Source organism: Protopterus annectens, chromosome 7.part0 (genome assembly GCF_019279795.1).
Source record: "Protopterus annectens isolate FY-2018-M chromosome 7.part0, PAN1.0, whole genome shotgun sequence".
Taxonomy (NCBI): domain Eukaryota; kingdom Metazoa; phylum Chordata; order Ceratodontiformes; family Protopteridae; genus Protopterus; species Protopterus annectens.
Window position 1 is genome coordinate 411,149,876 of NC_056739.1, and position 18,097 is coordinate 411,167,972.

General features: G+C 42.9%; 1 protein-coding gene across 1 annotated transcript in view; it reads right to left on the bottom strand.

The window, feature by feature from the left end:
* Positions 1-18,097, bottom strand: part of LOC122806498 (dnaJ homolog subfamily C member 3-like) — a 305,071-nt gene that overhangs the window by 103,694 nt on the left and 183,280 nt on the right. The window contains exon 6 of the mRNA XM_044076997.1: positions 10,131-10,312. Within this exon, the coding sequence (XP_043932932.1) occupies positions 10,131-10,312 (182 nt within the window). The remainder of the gene's footprint in view (positions 1-10,130; positions 10,313-18,097) is intronic.

The following is an 18,097-nucleotide window of genomic DNA, read 5'->3' on the forward strand; positions in this document are numbered from 1 at the left end:
GATGTCTGGGTGCAACATCCATTCGTGTGCATCCATGATATTTCTGCTTAAGCTGTCCGCCAGTATATTGTCTTTTCCTGGCACAAACTGGGATTGCAGGTCTATATTGAGTTTCAAGGTAAGTTCCCATAGATTCATTGCCAGTCTGCAAAGAGGGTAGGAATGGGTGCCTCCTTGCTTGTTTATGTACCACATAACTGTGGTGTTGTCTGTCCTTATTAGCAGGTGGCCCTGATGCAGAAAGAGTCTGAAGGCCTCGATTGCATGTACCACTGCTAGCATTTCCTTTTGGTTTATGTGCATGCGTAGCTCCTTTTGTGACCATAGTCCTTGAATACATCTGCCCTCCATGTGTGCTCCCCAACCGTGGTCTGAAGCGTCCGTTGTAATAGTTTGGCTGGCTATTGGTTTGCTGAAGGGCAGACCCCTGTTTGATTGGCTTGCTTGAGCCCACCACAGAAATTCCTTTTGGAGACATGGAATGAGTGGGATCAAAGTTTCTAAGCTGTGGCTGTGCTGAGTCCATAAACTCCTTAGGTACCATTGTAGTTTCCTCATATGCAGCCTTGCTTGGGGAATGAGAAGAATGCAAGATGCCATGTAACCCAGGGCCTGCAGGATTTTCCTTGCAGTCAGCTGAGTTTGTCCTGTCAGATTCTTGAAGTAATCCGGTAGTTGTCTTTGTTTTTCTTCTGTGAGAAAAGCCATTTGGGTGGTTGCGTCTAAATCCGCACCCAGAAAAGTTATTCTTTGGGATGGAACAAGTCTTGATTTGTGAAAGTTGACTGTATATCCCAATGCCTGCAGTAGGTGGATGGCATAATTAAAGTCCTTTACCAAAATTTGCTGGCTGTCCGCTTGTATAAGGTAGTCGTCCAGATATGGGTATATTTGAATCCCCTGAAGTCTGCAGTGTGCAATTACTGATGCCAGGCATTTCGTGAATACTCTGGGCGCAGTAGATAAGCCAAAGGGCAATGCTGAGAATTGATAATGCTCTGAGACTGCAAGAAATCTGAGGTGTCTTCTGCAACTTTGTCTGATAGGGACATGCAGGTATGCCTCCTTGAGGTCTAGAGTCACCAGCCAAGACCCCTTGCCCAGCATGGGAAAGAGTTGCTGTAGAGTCAGCATTTTGAATTTTGGCACAATGAGATAAGTATTCAGTGTGGACAAGTCGAGAATAGGCCTCCATTGATTTTCTTTTCTTGGAACAAGGAAAAGTCTGGAATAAAATCCTTGGCCTTGTTCTGAAAGAGGAACCTTTTCTATAGCTTTCATTTGCATTAAGTTGGAGATTTGTTTCAAAGCCTCTGCCCTTTGATTTGGTGGCAGGTCTGGCATGCCTTTTCTTTTTGGCAATGTGTGAAAATGGAACCTGTATCCCCTGTCTATTATTTGCAGTGTCCATTTGTCTCTTGTAATAGTGTGCCAATTGTCTGAGAATAAAGAAAGCTTTCTGCCCAAAGGTGCTTCTAATTGAGCCCTGGTTGGCGGAGTCAAAGCAAAGTCATTGAGTCTATCCTTGTGCAGCAGTTGTAGGTCCTGCACTACCTCTCTGGTTGGGAGGCTGCCATTGACACCCTCTGTAGGAGCCTCTAGCTTGCCCTCTACCTCTGGCATGCCTGTTCTTGCCTCTCTGAAATCTTTCTGTGTCTGGAAAGGACCAATTCTTGGCAGGCCAATTTCTGCTGAATCTTGGTGGCTGGACTTGTAGAAAATCTTTAACTGTTTGTACAGATTTTGCCTTTTCCTCAACCTTCTTTAAGACCTCCTGAGCAGTGGAGCCAAATAAATTTTGCTTTTCCAGGGGAGCATCCAGAAGCTTAGCTTTAACATGGTCTGGCAGAGATTGTTCCTTCAGTCAAGCATGCCTACGTATGACTGCACCTGTCATAGCTGACCTACATGAAGCTTCCAATGCATCATAACCACATTGTAAGAAATGGTTACTAACCTGATGGGAGTTAAGTACCAGATCCTGTAGTGATTTGCGATCTAGGGGTTCAGGTGAAGACAGTTTCTTATGCAATTCATCTAACAAATACTCTTGGTACTGTATCATATGAAATTGACAATTTAATGCCCTCATAGAAAGAGTAGCATAAGTATACACTTTTTTACCCCATCTCTCTAAAGCCCTGGACTCCCTTTCAGAAGGGAGTGGATTTTTAGTGGTGGCAGCCGCAACCCCTTTAGGGCCCTGGGAAATAGTTTCTGGATCAACAGAGTGGGCCTTGTAAAGAAAATGATGCGAGTCCGGGACCCTGTAGTACCTATCGGGTTTGACAGGGGCCGGGGAAAGAGTGTCAGGGGTTATGCTAGACTCAGAGTACACATCATCAATGACATTCAAAACAGGAGGAATAGCCAAAGGTCTATGCTGAGGTAAATGCAGAAAAGTTCTTAATCTTTTCCTGGAATCAGAAAATTCCTGGCCCTGCCATTTGAAATGCTCTCTCATAGTGTGAAGGGTCTCAAAGGATAGCTCTTCAGGAGGGGAGGCCGAGGGTATGGATTCCTCTGCATCAGAATCCTCATAGGCCGAAAAAGCCTCCTCCTGGTAGTCCGACAGAGCAGAGCCATCAGAGGCCTCCTCTGAGGAGTGGGGATCAGAGGGCTCAACCCTGGGCCTTTTGTCTAGAGGAGGTTGAGAGCCCCTGTCCGGATGAGGTTGAGATCCCCTAATCAAGGAAATAAGGTCCTCTGCTAAAGTAAGAATCTGTAAACTTGTAGAGGGTCCCTGAGGAATAACCCTGGGAGGCATAGATTTGGTATGTTTAGCAACTTTAGCCCTGGTGAATGCCTTTATGGACATGGATGCAGGAGGCCTAGCTGCACCACGTGCTGGAGTAGTTTTGTCTAGAGGAATGGTGTCGGAAGTTTCCAAAACACCAGTTTCTGAAGGAAATTCAATAACCGACTCAGCAGGGGCCTCCGGGGCCGAGGTTGTCGGTTGAGCGGTTTCGGGTGTCGGAAGTACCAAGGACTCGGTTTCAGCCGAGACCGAGACATTCACGGTAGGCCTGGCCGTGGTTTCAGCCGAAACCGCGGCCCGCGTGTGTCGGTCCTTGTCCTTCCGTTTCTTTACTAAACGTGAAGTCGGAGTCTCCGACGGCATTTTGTATGAAAAAGTAGCCCCAAAAAATTCCTCTGCGAACTCCGCCCGACGTCTAAGAGTGCTTCGGTTGAAGGAAGCACAGGCTGAACAGGCCGAGACGTCGTGGTCTGGGCCTAGGCAGGGGAGGCAGTAAGAGTGAAAATCCGTATGAGGTATTTGTTTCCCACAAGTTAAACAATTATTAACTTTATCTGACATCGGCTGAGGCAAGAAAGAGTCCCCAATGGGGTACTTAGCTTTTGAAGTCTTCGGTAGCTGAAATACAGGAGCTGGCCGACTGGCACTTGCGAACTGCTTCTGCTTCGGGCACCACGTGGCAAGAAAGACTGAGGAAGATGGCGTCGGCTGACGCTTTTATACCCCAGGCGCTCTGACGTCGGGGAAGGGGCGACGTCAGCCGACGCCGGACCCAGACTTTGGAATCCGGCCGACCGAAGGGCTGCCTGAGGCAGGACAACCCATATGTGATGACTGCAGATGCATCCTTGAAGGACATCCTGGAACTCCAGCTATCCCTGGAATATTCAGGAACTACTCTACGGCTAACTTCCTACTATTAAGTGATAATCTAACAAAATTTCAAGCCCTCATAAACCCTGAGAACATGGCTGCCTATGCAGAACTGTTCACAGAAACCCTATACAAGCATGTTAGTAGCTGCATAGAGGCAGCTGTACCCATCAGGAAGAAGTAAAGAACTAACTCAAAAAAACAAACCATCCTGATGGAATTACAGATTCAATAGGTTGTATAACAAAAGGAAGAAAATCATGTCAAAAATTAGGAGCTGCAGCACCCAGCAGGATAACAGCACTTTCAAACTAAACAAATATCCTAGAGAACAAATAAAGTCCACCAAAGTCAAATTTGAGGTAAATTTGGCCTCCCAGCTAAAAAATGCCTTGTTGTTGTCCTTGGCCTATGTCCACAACATCAAAGGTAATACACAATTGTGTGCAGAGCTCATTGTAAATGGAGTCACCTGTACTGAGCCAGAATATACAGCAAACCTACTGGCAGACAAATTCAGCTCCAACTTTACCCCTCTCTTCCCCTCAAGCTTCAGTCAGGAATTAACATTAAATACAACTCCCCCTGCTATCACTAGTGAACTGGTCCTTAATGCTCTCTCTAAGGCCAAGAACACTGCATCAGTGGGCCCAGACGATATCCCAGGATGCCTTCTAAATAGCATGAAAGATGCCCTATCAAACCTTTTAGAATCATTATTTAACTGAAGCCTCCTAACACGCTTCATGCCTAATGAATGGACAACAGCAACAGTCATCCCTCTGCACAAAGGTGCGCCATCTACAGACCCTGGAAACAACAGACCTTTAAGTCTCATTAGTCTCATATGCAAAGCCATGGAAAGAATTATCATAGAAATGATCACTAATGATATAGTAAACCTCCAGACACTGGACCCAACCCAGTTTAGTTTCGTCAAGGGCAGGTCATACATAATCAACCTGGTGGACTTCATTGAGTAGGTTACCAAAGCAATAGATGATGGCAAAACGGTTCACATTGCATACACTGACCTGGCCAAGGCATATGACACAATACCTCACTTGGGAATTGCTGACAAACTCAAGAGGTTAGGTACAGACCCTTATGTCACCTGACAGATACCCAACTACTTCACACAGAGTACCCAGGAAGTTAGAATTGGGGAGGTCACCTCTACAAAGAAGCCAGTCACAAGTGGAGTCCCTCAGGGATCAGTCCTGGGACCACTCCTTTTTGGCATGTACTTCTCTGAAGTCAAGGCCAATGTCAATGGCCTCTGACTGACTAAATTTGCAGATGATTGCAAATTAGGAGCAGTCAATGAATCCCACATCGACACAAATGTTCTCCAGGACGGGCTGACATGGACAAACAACTGGTGTCAGAGCCATGGACAAAAACTAAATGCCAAGAAATGCATAACAGTATCCTGTGGGAGGTCATCCATCCCTGGTAACTATCATATTGACAACACATCCCTAAGAGTTGACTTAGTAGTCAGGGACTTGAGAACACACAGATAGTAATCTAGCCTTTGACCATCACATGTCAGAAGTAGTGAGGAAATCATCCTATGTTGCTCAACTTATAAACAAAGGTATGGCATCTAGGTCCAAGGAAGTCATTGTTTCACTGAATTCGGCATTCATCAGACACATTATTCGGTACAATGCCCCCTTTGGTATGTACCTAACCAGGCATATCCAACAACTGGAACATCCACAGAGATTCCTCACTAAAATAACACAGGGGTAAGTAACATGTCTTATGCAGACCACTTCAAGGCCCTATTCCTGTATTCTGCCTCCTACATGCTGCTGAGAAGAGATCTATGCCTGGAGTACAAGGCATTGTCAGAACCCACTCTGATGAACCTCTTGCACATCCACAAAACAGAACAGCACAAGAATTACCTGTTCTAAACACTTAAACTTTGCCTGTGATATAAACAGGACCTGTTGGAGTGACAGGTATGTATCCTACAGATTACCCAGTCTCTGGAGCAAGCTCCCCATCCATGTGAAGCAGAGTTCCTCCCTAACCCAATTCAAGTGCAACTTAAGACAACTGGGATGGGGAACAAGACATTCATCCTTGGTTTGGCATCTATGTCCCTAATGGACATAGGAGGCCTGTAAATTCTTCATCTTCCAGGCCTCTGCTTACACTTATCAAGGGTACTGGAACTTGTCAGAGATTTGAGATGCATGGCAAGGCTTAAAAAAGGTCCTTGTGGTAGTTAGCCTAATAAAACACCTATGAACCTATAAGAAATTCAACAAATGAACTCAGCTCTATTCCATACAGATTACATGACAGAAACATGACTGATGGTGCAGCACCAAGGGACTGGAAAAGGGCTGACATAAAAAAACAAAAGCTGCAAATCATTTGTCTTCCAAACAGAAGTGTAAAAATAACATATAACAGATTGCAGGAGAAAATGGAAGAACATGGATCATTCATTGATAACATGTCTACAGGAAAGGGGCAACAACCTTAAATAACATGAACTTCTGGCAGTCAGTACCCAGTACTCAAGATATGGGAATACAAGATAACATATGCATGTTTAGACCTTAATAAGGACTGATTCATAATCTGTTAAACTTAAATGTAGTCCCAGGAATTACCAACTCTTTTGTGCGCTGGTTAAAAGGCACAGAAATAAGGATTAAGATCACAAACAAGTTTGAAAACTGGACATCTAGGAGGAAAGGCATGCCTCAGTGCTCAAATAGACCAAAGCTGTTTTCCCTTTACCTTAAGCGACATTAAAATCCATTAAAAGGCTGATACATGAAGATCACACTGCTATGCAGGAATTCATTAATTCTTTGATCAGCTGGGCAAAAGAAAACGGTGTTAACAATCAAAATAGACATGTTAGGATAGGGAAATGCAAGTACATCTACCATATTTTGGGAGGACAATCAGATTTAATGAGGTCAAGCTTTATAATGATCTGGGGTAGTGATCTACATAAAATTTCAGAGATAGCAAAACTTTAAAACAAATAGAAAATTATGCACAGTGTTGACATTCATGGCAAACAGTAATATACAAATTAATGTAGTTATTTATTTTATTTTACATTTGTTAACCGGGATGGTCTGACTGGGCGAGGTCCATTTTCAGTGGAGGCCTGGGGAGAAAAGCTCCACATAATATAAAACCATGCGAGACAAATTTACATAAAATACAAAACATTGTTATCAACAAAACATTATCAACATTTGTTCAATAGTAAAAAGCTACATTGAGAAAAAAAAAATTAAAAAATGATCATATACATACATAAGTTAACTACAAAGACAGTACCAGGCAAAAATGGGTTTCAATTAATGATACCCTCTTTATATGTCCTTAGTTAGACCTCTCCTCAGGTAAGGAAAAAACGTATGGTACCCTAACACCAAGGTCCAGATTAAAAGGAGAGACAGTCCAAAGTAATTTCACTTGGCAGACAGGTCTGAGGGACGCACCATATGAAATGAGACATAAGCAACTTAAACTCTCTTATTTTCTGCCCTAGACAACTAAGAGTAGATGTGATTCTGATCTGCAGTGCAAGAGTCTCAAAAGGATACAGCACAAAAATCAGCTGACAGATTTAGATAAATACTTTTAGAATACTATGAAAAAATGGTCTAGTCAGAGAGTAATCAATGAGTGGAATAACGTTTCAACTGACATTAAGCCAGCAACAACAGGGAAAAACTCCAAAACTCTTCATGAAAACTATACGAGATCTAGGGTACAACTTGTAAATTAGCATCAAAAGTCAAGCTTATTCGAGCATCCTGTCATATTTCTATGAAAGGATGTATGTTATGACACATTTCAGCAACAGGTTTCTGGGGGGCATGCATGTAGCAGACTTGCAACCTACTTCTAGGAATTAGAAACTGGTGCTGTACTGCTCACTAATTAAAGGTAACATGAGGTGGGGACATGCCTGCTTGGGTGTTAGTATGCACTTCAGGCTTAACTTCCTAAAGGCTCAGCCTTGCAACCATTAGTCAAGCTCATGAGCCCCGGGATATGTATGGTCAATAATAAGCTCCAAATAATCATCTAAAAGCAGAGCAATGTGATATTCTTGAGCCAAATCCTCACAACATGCAAACAAATGGCATGCTTCCTCAAATCCTTCATTTGCAGTGGCTGCAAGCAAATTCAGTGCTGGTCTTTTACTAGTCAAGGGATAGCACAATATATGTAGGGTTGGGTGGTCTGTAGTGCACTGGACATATCTCGAGGAAGGTTAAGATATACACCTATCTTCTAACTGCTCTTGTGACGATGTGCCAACTCCCATTAAGGTTGTGAGAACTCTCCTGCCAATCTCTGCATATAGGATTGCTTACTACTGCTATTTTTTGAAACAGATATAAGCCAACAGCCTTTCCCTCTTTCATTGAGTAGTTGGGGTTGAACCCTTGAGAGTTGTGACAGCTAATAACATCATGCTATTCATTAAAACAGTACAAGTGATGCCATTGTGAGCCTCTAGTAATCTGATGGTCACACAGAAACTTACTGCACCATTTACTCATACAAATGCTGGACTTTACCAAAGGCGGCAAGGATCAAAATCTGAAATGCAAGTGGCATTAAGGAGCTGATAAAAAAACTGTTGGGACTCTAGGGACATACACACCTGTATAGCAGGCATGCTGTCTCATGGCATGTATCACTACAGGTGTGCTTGCATCTGCAAATGTAACATTTTACAGAAACTGCATCATTCTGAATGGTGGAAAGGAAATGCTGTATCTAAGAAATATCAGTGGAGGCTCTTCTGGGTCAGACCAGAAAGATGCCATTTTTGATGATCATAAAATGTACTGACTAGATACTGCAAACTTTACTATGTTCAGGTGAATAGCTTACTCTACTCTCAACATAATTTTAATAAAACTGACTATAATGAAGTTTTGCAGTCAGAAAACATTTCTAATTAAGTGCTACTGCAATGAAATGAGAATTTTTGGCTTTGTAGTCCATGAACTGTTTTACCTCAAAAGGGGGACAATAACTAGTTTTGTTTTGGTAAAGCACAGACACATGACAATTACTGAAGTCAGAGGTTAATGTCAGGTCTAGAGTTGGAAGAAATAGCACCAGCAATGGTCAGCCAATGTTGAGAAGGCCTATGTTAGGAGTACCAATGCATGACCTGAAGCCATATCAGCCTGCATTAGGGCAGTTAACAAAATGCATGCCCACGGTTACAATACTGGCAAGGCAGCAGCACTGGTGGGATTCAAACTTAACCCTTCATCCAAGACCTCAAGTGTGACAGAAACCCATGACCAGTAAGCTGGCTGACTTACTACCGTTTACGGCATAAAATTAAATCCATTAGTTATTAGTGAGCTTTCACCCTCCAGTCCTAGCTTGAACTCCCTTAGAGCTGTTAGTGGGCTTTTACCCCTCAGTCCTGGGCTGGATTCCCTTAGAGCTGTTGGTGACCTTCTACCCTTCAGTCCTGGGCTGGATTCCCTTATAGCTGCTAGTGGGCTTTTACCCTTCAGTCGTGGGTTGGATTCCCTTGGCTTCCACTCTACTTGCTGTGCTATTCCGGGCTATTTGGTTCTAAGACAATGTTTCTAGGCTGTCCTCTGGAAAGAGACACTTTCTACTTAATGAGTTTATCTGAAAAAGAAAAAAAGAAAAAAAAAAACACTCAATCTTGCTCCATATTTTCAGTAAGAAAGAAGTATGGAGCTAGCCTACCACAGCTCAAGAAAGGGCCAGAGACCTAGAGAGCAACTACTGAGAAGAAAAAGTTGCCGAACTGTAATGCACACATAAATTAAAATATCATCAAGGGCAAAGTCTCCCTAAGCCTACCCATGGAACTGTGCTCATCAAAGCCCCACTAAACAGAATAATGCAAAAGTCACTGTACTAGACTAGTAAAACAACCAAGGCGACTCTGGTACCACTCGGAATGTGTTTAATAAAATTCCAAATTAAAACATTAACAGAGCAAAAACCAAAAACATAGAAATACTTACTATTTTTATGTTTTTGTTTTTTGCTCTGTTAATGTTTTAATTTGGAATTTTATTAAACACAGTCCGTGTGGTACCAGAGTCGCCTTGGTTGTTTTACTAGTAGTTCGCTGTCTCCTGGTATTTGTGGTCACTGTACTAGACTATTCTGATGCTGGGGGAGGGGCCTAGAAAAGCAAAAGTTGGCATTCATTATCTTATCAACTCTCCAACACAGCAAGCTGAACAAATGTGGTTCATGCAAGTGCCATTATATCAGTCTTCAAACACTCCAGTCTGACTCCCAAGATATTGATAGCAAAGGAAATCAAAAACAATTCTTCCTGGGTTAATCCAATGTTATAATCACAACAGTGCGATTTCCCAAGACTTTCTTCAGTACGCTGATGCATGATATACCTGTGCGCAAATGTGCGCTAGGCAAATGATATGGTTCTTACAAAGGCAATGGACAGTTTACTCTCAAAACTTACTTTAAGGATTCCTCCTGCTCTCCTGTAGTATAGTAAAGATTGCTTAGTTTCAGGAATGCAGCTCTATTGTCATTCCGGAGTTTTGTGGTGGGCTTCAGATCTTGGATAGCTTTGCTGTAATCTCCAATTTGTAGATAACAATCAGCTCGCAATTCCCTGCTCTCAGGGTCCCAAGGAGACAACTAGAATGGCACAAAAAATCTTAATTAGAGATATCAAAGTCAAATGTTTTTTTTTTTTTTTTTTTTTTTGCTTCACTCCAAGACAGTAAGAAAAAATGCACAAAGCAACTCCCTTACTCTGCAAATGGATACTTTATTCCTACTCCCAACTATAACCTCTTAATTTATTTACTCAGCAAACTAAGCATTTTATCTATCCTTGACTGTGATGGGTACCTTATGACAGTTTTCAACATCTGACAAACTATGCTACTGCTGATGCCTACAGTAAAAGTCCCTGAACCAATAGTAATATATACTGTAGCATATGAAGAGAAGACCTTTCCCAAATATTAGTCTATGATAGCACTAAGTTTTCACACCTTTAGTGCATCTAGATCAAAACCAACTCTAACAAAGACTCTAACCGTATATGAACATCAGAAGATGTTAAATAAAAAGTAAAATTTCACCAGCTCCTAGTTTCTGGAGACATTTCCTCAACAGAAACAGCCCTACCATGCCAATACAATTCAATTACTGCAGGAATATATACCAAACATAATGGAGTGCATGGCAGAGTTTTAAGTCAGGAACAGCAGAGCTACTGCCAATGAATACTAGATATTACTAGTACCTAGCCATTCAGAAAAATTCACAATCACTGAAAATGGCTGTTTTTCCATGGTGTAAGCCTGCCTGCAGTGACAGCCCCTTATAAAAACTACATTAACTCCTGGAAAACAAATCTGTAAGGAAAGGGCAAACACCTTTCCTGCACCACATCTGTAGCATTCAACTGCAAAAAACTTCTGCATGCTTCCAAAAAGTAAAGCATACACATTTAACCACAAATTCTAAGAAAAAAGAGGGATATCCATGCCTGGTATACAGGGCATTGTCAGACCCCACTCTAATGGACCTCCTGAATATCCACAAAACAAACAGCACCAAAATTACCCATTCTAAAGACTTAAACCTTGTCTGTGATATAAATAGAACCTGCTGGACAGACAGGTATGTATCCCAGAGACTACCCCTTCCTGGAACAGGTTCCCCATCCATGTGAAGCAGAGTTCCTCCCTAACTCAATTCAACTGCAACTTGGACAATTGTATGGGAACCCGGAAATTCATCCCTGGTTTGGCACACGTCTGTGATGAAAACAGGTAACCTGCAAATGTTTCATCTCCCAGGCCCATGCTTACACTTATCAAGAGTATCAGAATTCATCAGAGATTTGGGATGCATGGCTAGGCTTAAAAAAGGTCCTTGTGGTCGTTGGCCTAGTAAACATCTATGAAAAAAAATGAATTAACCATTATATACTTCATACTGCTTAGATCAATTTCACTCACATTAAATAGAAAAAAACTGCAGAATCTTCACTACAAAGGGATCCTGACATTTCTGTCTCAAACAATGACAGAACTACAATTTCAAATCCTTTGGAGAAGTTTACAGCAGTTAGACAAGTACAGCAAAATATATATAAAACATGCACTTTCGCAATCCACTACATCTGTCAATCCTTGAGTTCATACACAATCCTCAGAACACCCAATGAAGTACAAGCAAAGACAGTTTAATTAATATACTGAGACCTGGGAGGTACAGAAATATCAGTTTGGTGGAGCTGCTCCAAGTTTGGCGACAGACAGAGACCTGGAGTGAATCTCAACTAAATTAGAGGCATCCACTGAGATATACAAAACAAAAAAAAAAGTACTTTTACAACTTGCATTCTACTTTTTGAACGTTTTTCTATCGAACTGCTGTTCCATTTTTTGTTTTTACTGCTGTTTTGACTTATTTCCTCCACTTTGTAATCCTTGTAACACTATATATCATAGCACAGGCTAGATAAAGATCTGCTGAATCTAGGCTGTTTGGATATTTTGTGCACTCAAACCAGCCATCCTGCATTAAGAAGGTCCTCCTGCAACCTTGTGGTAGAAGTGTACAACCCAGGACACATACAAGTTGAGGATTGTTGGTAAAACACTCAGTTTTGCACTCTCCCATTGGCTACAACTGTTTAAATTAATTTGTATTTAAGCACCGTGTTTGCCCATAGCTGCACTTTGTACAAAGTACAGTTGTGTACACTTGGTATAAATGTAGATGTTTGAGTGTATTCACTGTTGCAGTCATCACATTTGGGTTATCTGCTTACAGTAGCCCTCAGTCGGCCTGATTAACAAAGTATTGGGTCCTGCGTCGGTTGCTGTCCCTTCTTCCGTGACGTCAGGTCCTCAGGGGTATAAAACATGGGGTCTATATTATAACACTGAAGTCTTACAACTTTTGAATGTAATAATATCGAACCCAGTAGAGCAAAACACCAGAAAACAGGTCAGAATAGCAAATTTGTTCCCAGGGAAAAAATCTGCTGTTCCGACAAACATACACACAACACAAGCACACCAAAATAAATTACACACACACACACACACACACACACACACACACACACACACACACACACACACACACACACACACACACACACACAACCCTACACTAAATCATACATACACCACTAGCTATCCACTTACCTAAACCCAACCCTAACCCTAAGGTCCGTCACTATCGCACATTCACCTTACCCACTCCCTAACCTTAACTCACCTACCTCACCCTAACCCTCACTTCCACACAATCGCACACTTACCTGACCCACGCCCTAACCCTAACTCACCTAACCCGTGCCCAATCACACACTCACCTTAACCCGGTCCGTAACCATCGCTCCAGAGATGAGGAAACAGCGAAGCTGCAGAAACGGCCCACCGAATACTTTCCCTAGGAAAGTATTCTGTGTTCTGCAGCTTTGCTAATTCCAGCATTTGCTCTATTGGGTTCGATATTATGACATTCGAAGTTGTAAGACTTCAATGTTATAATATAGACGTTAAAACATGCAGCCGACGGCATTATATCAGTTTTTCTTGCCCCACATGTCAGGTGCTCCCCTAATGGGAAGCAATTAAATCTATAAATATACAAGGTTATACCTCCAACAAAAAAGCAAAAACACCAAAAAGCTTTTAAGCATTGTAAAGGAGAGTAGAGGTATAGCCAAGAAAAATAAGGGGTCTGGAGGGAGGGTAACCTGGATTGCAACAGTGAATACACTCTAACATCTACATTTAAGGTAAGTGTACACAACTGTACTATGTTCTTCGTGTTTCACTGTTGCAATCATCACATTTGGGTAGATTCCCAAAGCTACAGATGGGAGAAGGAATTTAGATAGCATTAGGACCAGCGATAAGGCCCTGAATATAGAGAAAATTGTCAGATGGTAATGCTTGGTGAAAGTATGTACAGAACTCCGGGTAGTAACTTCTAGGATGTCCCTGGTAGGGACGCCTCTGAGAAAGGCTGCAGAGGTAGATGCAGCCCTGGTTGAGTGGGCTCTGATCCCCTGTGGGATAGGTTTTCCATGGTGCTTGTAGCAGAAATGAATGCAATGGCTTATCCATTTAGAAATGGACTGCTTTGAAATAGCCTTCCCCTCTGCCCCTGCAGCAAATGCCACCAGCAGTTGTTCAGATTTCCTTTGAGGTTTAGTCCTGTCCAAGTAGAATCTAAGTTGTCTGTGCACATCTAAGGAGTGCAGTATCCGCTCCCCTTTGTTCTGTGGATTAGGAAAGAAGGTTGGCAAATGAATGGACTGATTAAGGGCCACACTGGATACCACCTTGGGCATGAAGGAGAGACTGGTCCTGAGGGACACCCTGTCCGCATGAAAGATGATGAAAGGCTCTATTGCCATAAGGGCCTGTAATTCAGATACCCTTCTTGCTGAAGTGATTGCTAAAAGGAAAGCTGTTTTCCAAGAAAGGAATTTTTACTCTGTAGTTGCAGCTGGCTCAAAAGGAGGAAGAGGGAGCTTTTCCAATACAGAGTTAAGGTTCCAGGCTGGAGTTGGAGCTCTCCTGGGTGGTCATAAATTGTTGGCCCCTCTGAGGAACTGCTTGAGCAGTGGATGACAGAAGAAGGGAGGTTCTGTGTTATAATGAGCTGAAATGGCTGAGGCGTGAATTTTGATGGAGGAGAAAGACGGGCTCTTGTGAAGCATCTCAGTTAAGTATTGTAAAATCTGAGGTAAATAGGGGATTTTCATCCCTTGAGATTGGTTCCAGGCATAGAATCTTTTCCATTTTTCAGCATAAGATTTTCTAGTACTAGGCCTCCTTGTCTCTAAAATGATGTCCATCACTGGTTTACTAAGGGATGGTAAAGGAGAGATTAGGTAATTAGCCAGGCTGCTAGGTTCAGTATTTGAAGCTGAGGGTGTAGAATCTGGTTCTCCTGTTGAGACAATAGAGTAGGAGTCTGAGGCAGGTGCCATGGGGCCAACAGTGACACGCTGCGCAAGAGCGGGTACCAGTGATGGTGTGGCCAGTCTGGTGAAATCAAAATCGTCCTTGGTTTGTCTTGTTTGATCTTTAGTAGTACTTTGGAGAGCAGGGGCAGAGGAGGAAAGGCATAAACTGACAGGTTTTTCCAGTTAAAGGGCACAGCATCCACTTTCTAAGCTTGTTTGTGGAGAGTCCTTGTGCAAAATTTGTCCAGTTGACAGTTCTGGAGGGAGGCAAACAGGTCTATATGTGGACTCCCACATTTACTTGTCAACATGTTGAAAATCCTTGGTTCCAGTTTCCACTCGTGTGGGTCCATGAGCTTTCTGTTTAGTTCGTCTGCCAGTGTATTTAGTTTTCCTGGCTGGAGCTGAGCTTGTAGATGCACTTGATAGCTCAGAGCTGTGTTCCACAATGCCATGGCTAGTCTGCAGAGGGGGTAAGAATGTGTACCCCCTGCTTGTTTATGTACCACATAACAGTGGTGTTGTCCGTCTTTACCATTAATTGTCCTGGAAGAATGCGGTCCTTGAAGGCTGTCAGAGCATTCTGTACAGCTAACATTTCTTTTTGATTGATATGCAGGTGCATTTGACTTGGTTACATTTGCTCTGAATGCACTTCCCTGCCAGCTGAGCCCCCCATGCATAGTCTGATGCGTCTGTTAGGATGTGGGCGGCAGGGGGTAGTGTGAATGGTAGTCCCTTGTTTTGGCGACAGGCCTCTGCCCACCAAAGGAACTCTAGACGCAGACAAGGTATGACAGGTATCATTGCTTCTAGATCCTGTGAATGTTGACACCATAGGCTTTTTAGATACCATTGGAGTTTCCTCATATGCAGTCTTGCATATGGAATTAGAAGAATGCAGGAGGCCATGAACCCCAACGCTTGTAGTATTTGCCTTGCAGACAGCAAGGTTTTTGTGGCCACTTGTTTGAAGTAGGTTGTCAAATGAATTTGTTTCTCTGGCGTGAGGAAAGCCATCTGGGAAGTTGTATTCAAGCTTGCTCCCAGGAATATAATTTGTTGACAGGGTACCAGGTGTGATTTCTTTTCATTTATGGTGTACCCCAGACAAGTTAGCACCCTTTGTACAAAGGCCAGATAATTCAAAAGTATGCCCTGGCTTTCTACCAGAATTAGACAATCGTCCAGGCATGGATATATTTGAACATTTCTTTGCCTGCAAAATGCAATGACTGGAGCTAGGCACTTTGTGAATACCCTGGGTGTAGTAGATAAGCCAAAGGGCAGTGCAGAGAACTGACAGTGCGTGTAGCCTGCTTTGAAGCGTAGGTATCTTCTGTAAGATTCACTGATTTAAAGGAAGCATACCTGCACATCAAATCTAGTGTTGCCAACCAGGTGTCTTTGCTTAGCATAGGGAGCAACTGGTGAAGAGTCAGCATCTTGAATTTTGGTATCACCAAAAAGGTGTTTAGAGTAGACAAGCCTGGGATAGGACACCATAAATTGTCTTTTCTGGGTACAAGGAAAAGTTTTGAGTAGAAACCTTGTCCCTTTTCCTCTTCTGGTAGCAAGTGAATTGCCCCCATTCTTAAGAGAGAAAGTACTTGCTTCTGGGACTCTGCCCACTGATTTGGGGGTAGATCTGGCCACCCACATGGTGTTGGTAATGAGTAGAAGTGAAATCTGTATCCCTGGGACACTATATTTAAAGCCCATTTGTCCTGGGTAATGAGCTCCCAGTTCTTTGCATGAAGAGCAATCTTTCCCCCCAAAGGGGCAGTCAGTTGAGAAGTGCTTGGAAGTTTTAAAAATAAGTCATTGAGATAGTTCACCATAAGGAGGAGTTTTATTACTCCCAGGTTTGGAAGTGGAGGCCCCCCACTGCTTAGTCCTGTGCGTACCCTGGGACGGACACCTGGGAGCTTTGCTGGATTTGGGCTTGGACTGAGAAGGTCTGGAAGAGGTAGGAAAGGACCAATTCTTGGAAGGCCAATGCCTACTAAACCTTGGTGGTTGTACTTGTAAAAATCTTTTAACAGTTTGCATAGATTTAGCTTTTTCTTCCATCTTTTTAAGAACTTCTTCTGCCTTGTTGCTAAACAGGTGGTCCTGGTTTAAGGGAGCATCCAGCAATTTTGCTTTAACATGATCTGGCAAGGGTTGCTCCTTAAGCCAAGCATGCCTTCCAAGTAGAGACCCAGTTACAGCAGTCCTGTAAGATGCCGCTAGTGAATCAAAACCACATTGCAAATTATGCTTTCCAACTTGTTCAGCTGAATGCAGTAAATCCTGTAAATCCTTATTTTCCGCACAATCAGGAATCAACATCATTTTCTGTTTAAGCAATCCAATAACATGCTGCTGATACTTTAACATATGAAACTGGCAGTTTAAGGCCCTAATGGACAAAGTTGCAGAAGTGTATACCTTCTTACCCCATCTATCCAGCGCCCTGGAGTCTCTATCAGAGGGTGTAGGATTTTTGGCAGTAGTAGCTTTAATACCCTTGGGTCCCTGTGAAATGGTCTCAGGATCCACAGTAGGATTTTTAAAAAGGAACTTGTGAGAGTCAGGGACCCTGTAATATCGGTCAGGTTTTCTGGGAGCAGGAGGTAAAGGGTCAGGGGCCAAGCTTGATTCAGAAAAGGCATCGTCAACAATGTCTAGGTACAGGAGGTATGGCTAAAGGCCTGTGCTGGGGCAGGAGTAAGAAATCCCTAAGCCTCTTTTTAGAATCAGAGAAATCCTGACTTTCCCAATGAAAATGCTACTTGAGAGTATGCAAGGTTTCACCAAAAGAGAAATCCTCTGGGGGGAAGCAGAGGGAATAGAGTCCTCAGCATCAGAATCCTCATAGGTAGATAAGGGTAAATCTTTGTTATCAGAGGAAACAGAAAATTCAGAATCCTGATCAGAAGTACCATAAGCAAACTCAGTCCTGGGTCTCTTAGAGGAGGAAGACTGGCTTCCCCGAATTAAAGTAATAAGGTCTTCAGCCATTCTTATAATTTGTTTTTTAGGCATAGAGGCCTGACCATGTGGTCTGGGCATCAGTTTTTTAGGCATGGTTCGAGTTTTAGGCCTTGAAGAAGGCGGTTTAATACGCAAGTCCGTAGGCCTGAATACACCCTCAGAAGCCAGTGCCTGCACAGCGGCTCCGGACCCATCCAAGGTAGAGACATCCGCAGGTTCCACAGTTGAAACATCTCGTGGCATACCGGACTCCGAATGGGTCTCAGTAGACGTCTGCGAATCTGAAGTAGCAGGTATCAGGGGCTGCGAAAGTGCCTCACTGAGTACTGGCGAACTGGCGACTGGCTTAGGAGAAGCGCTGTCAGCAGCTTTGGACCTAGGCGGCCTGTCTCTGTCTTTATCTTTACGTTTTTTCGGAATGTCAGCAGTCGGATGGCTTACCCAAGACATATCAGGATAATTGAACAGAGCACCAAAATATTTAAAAACGA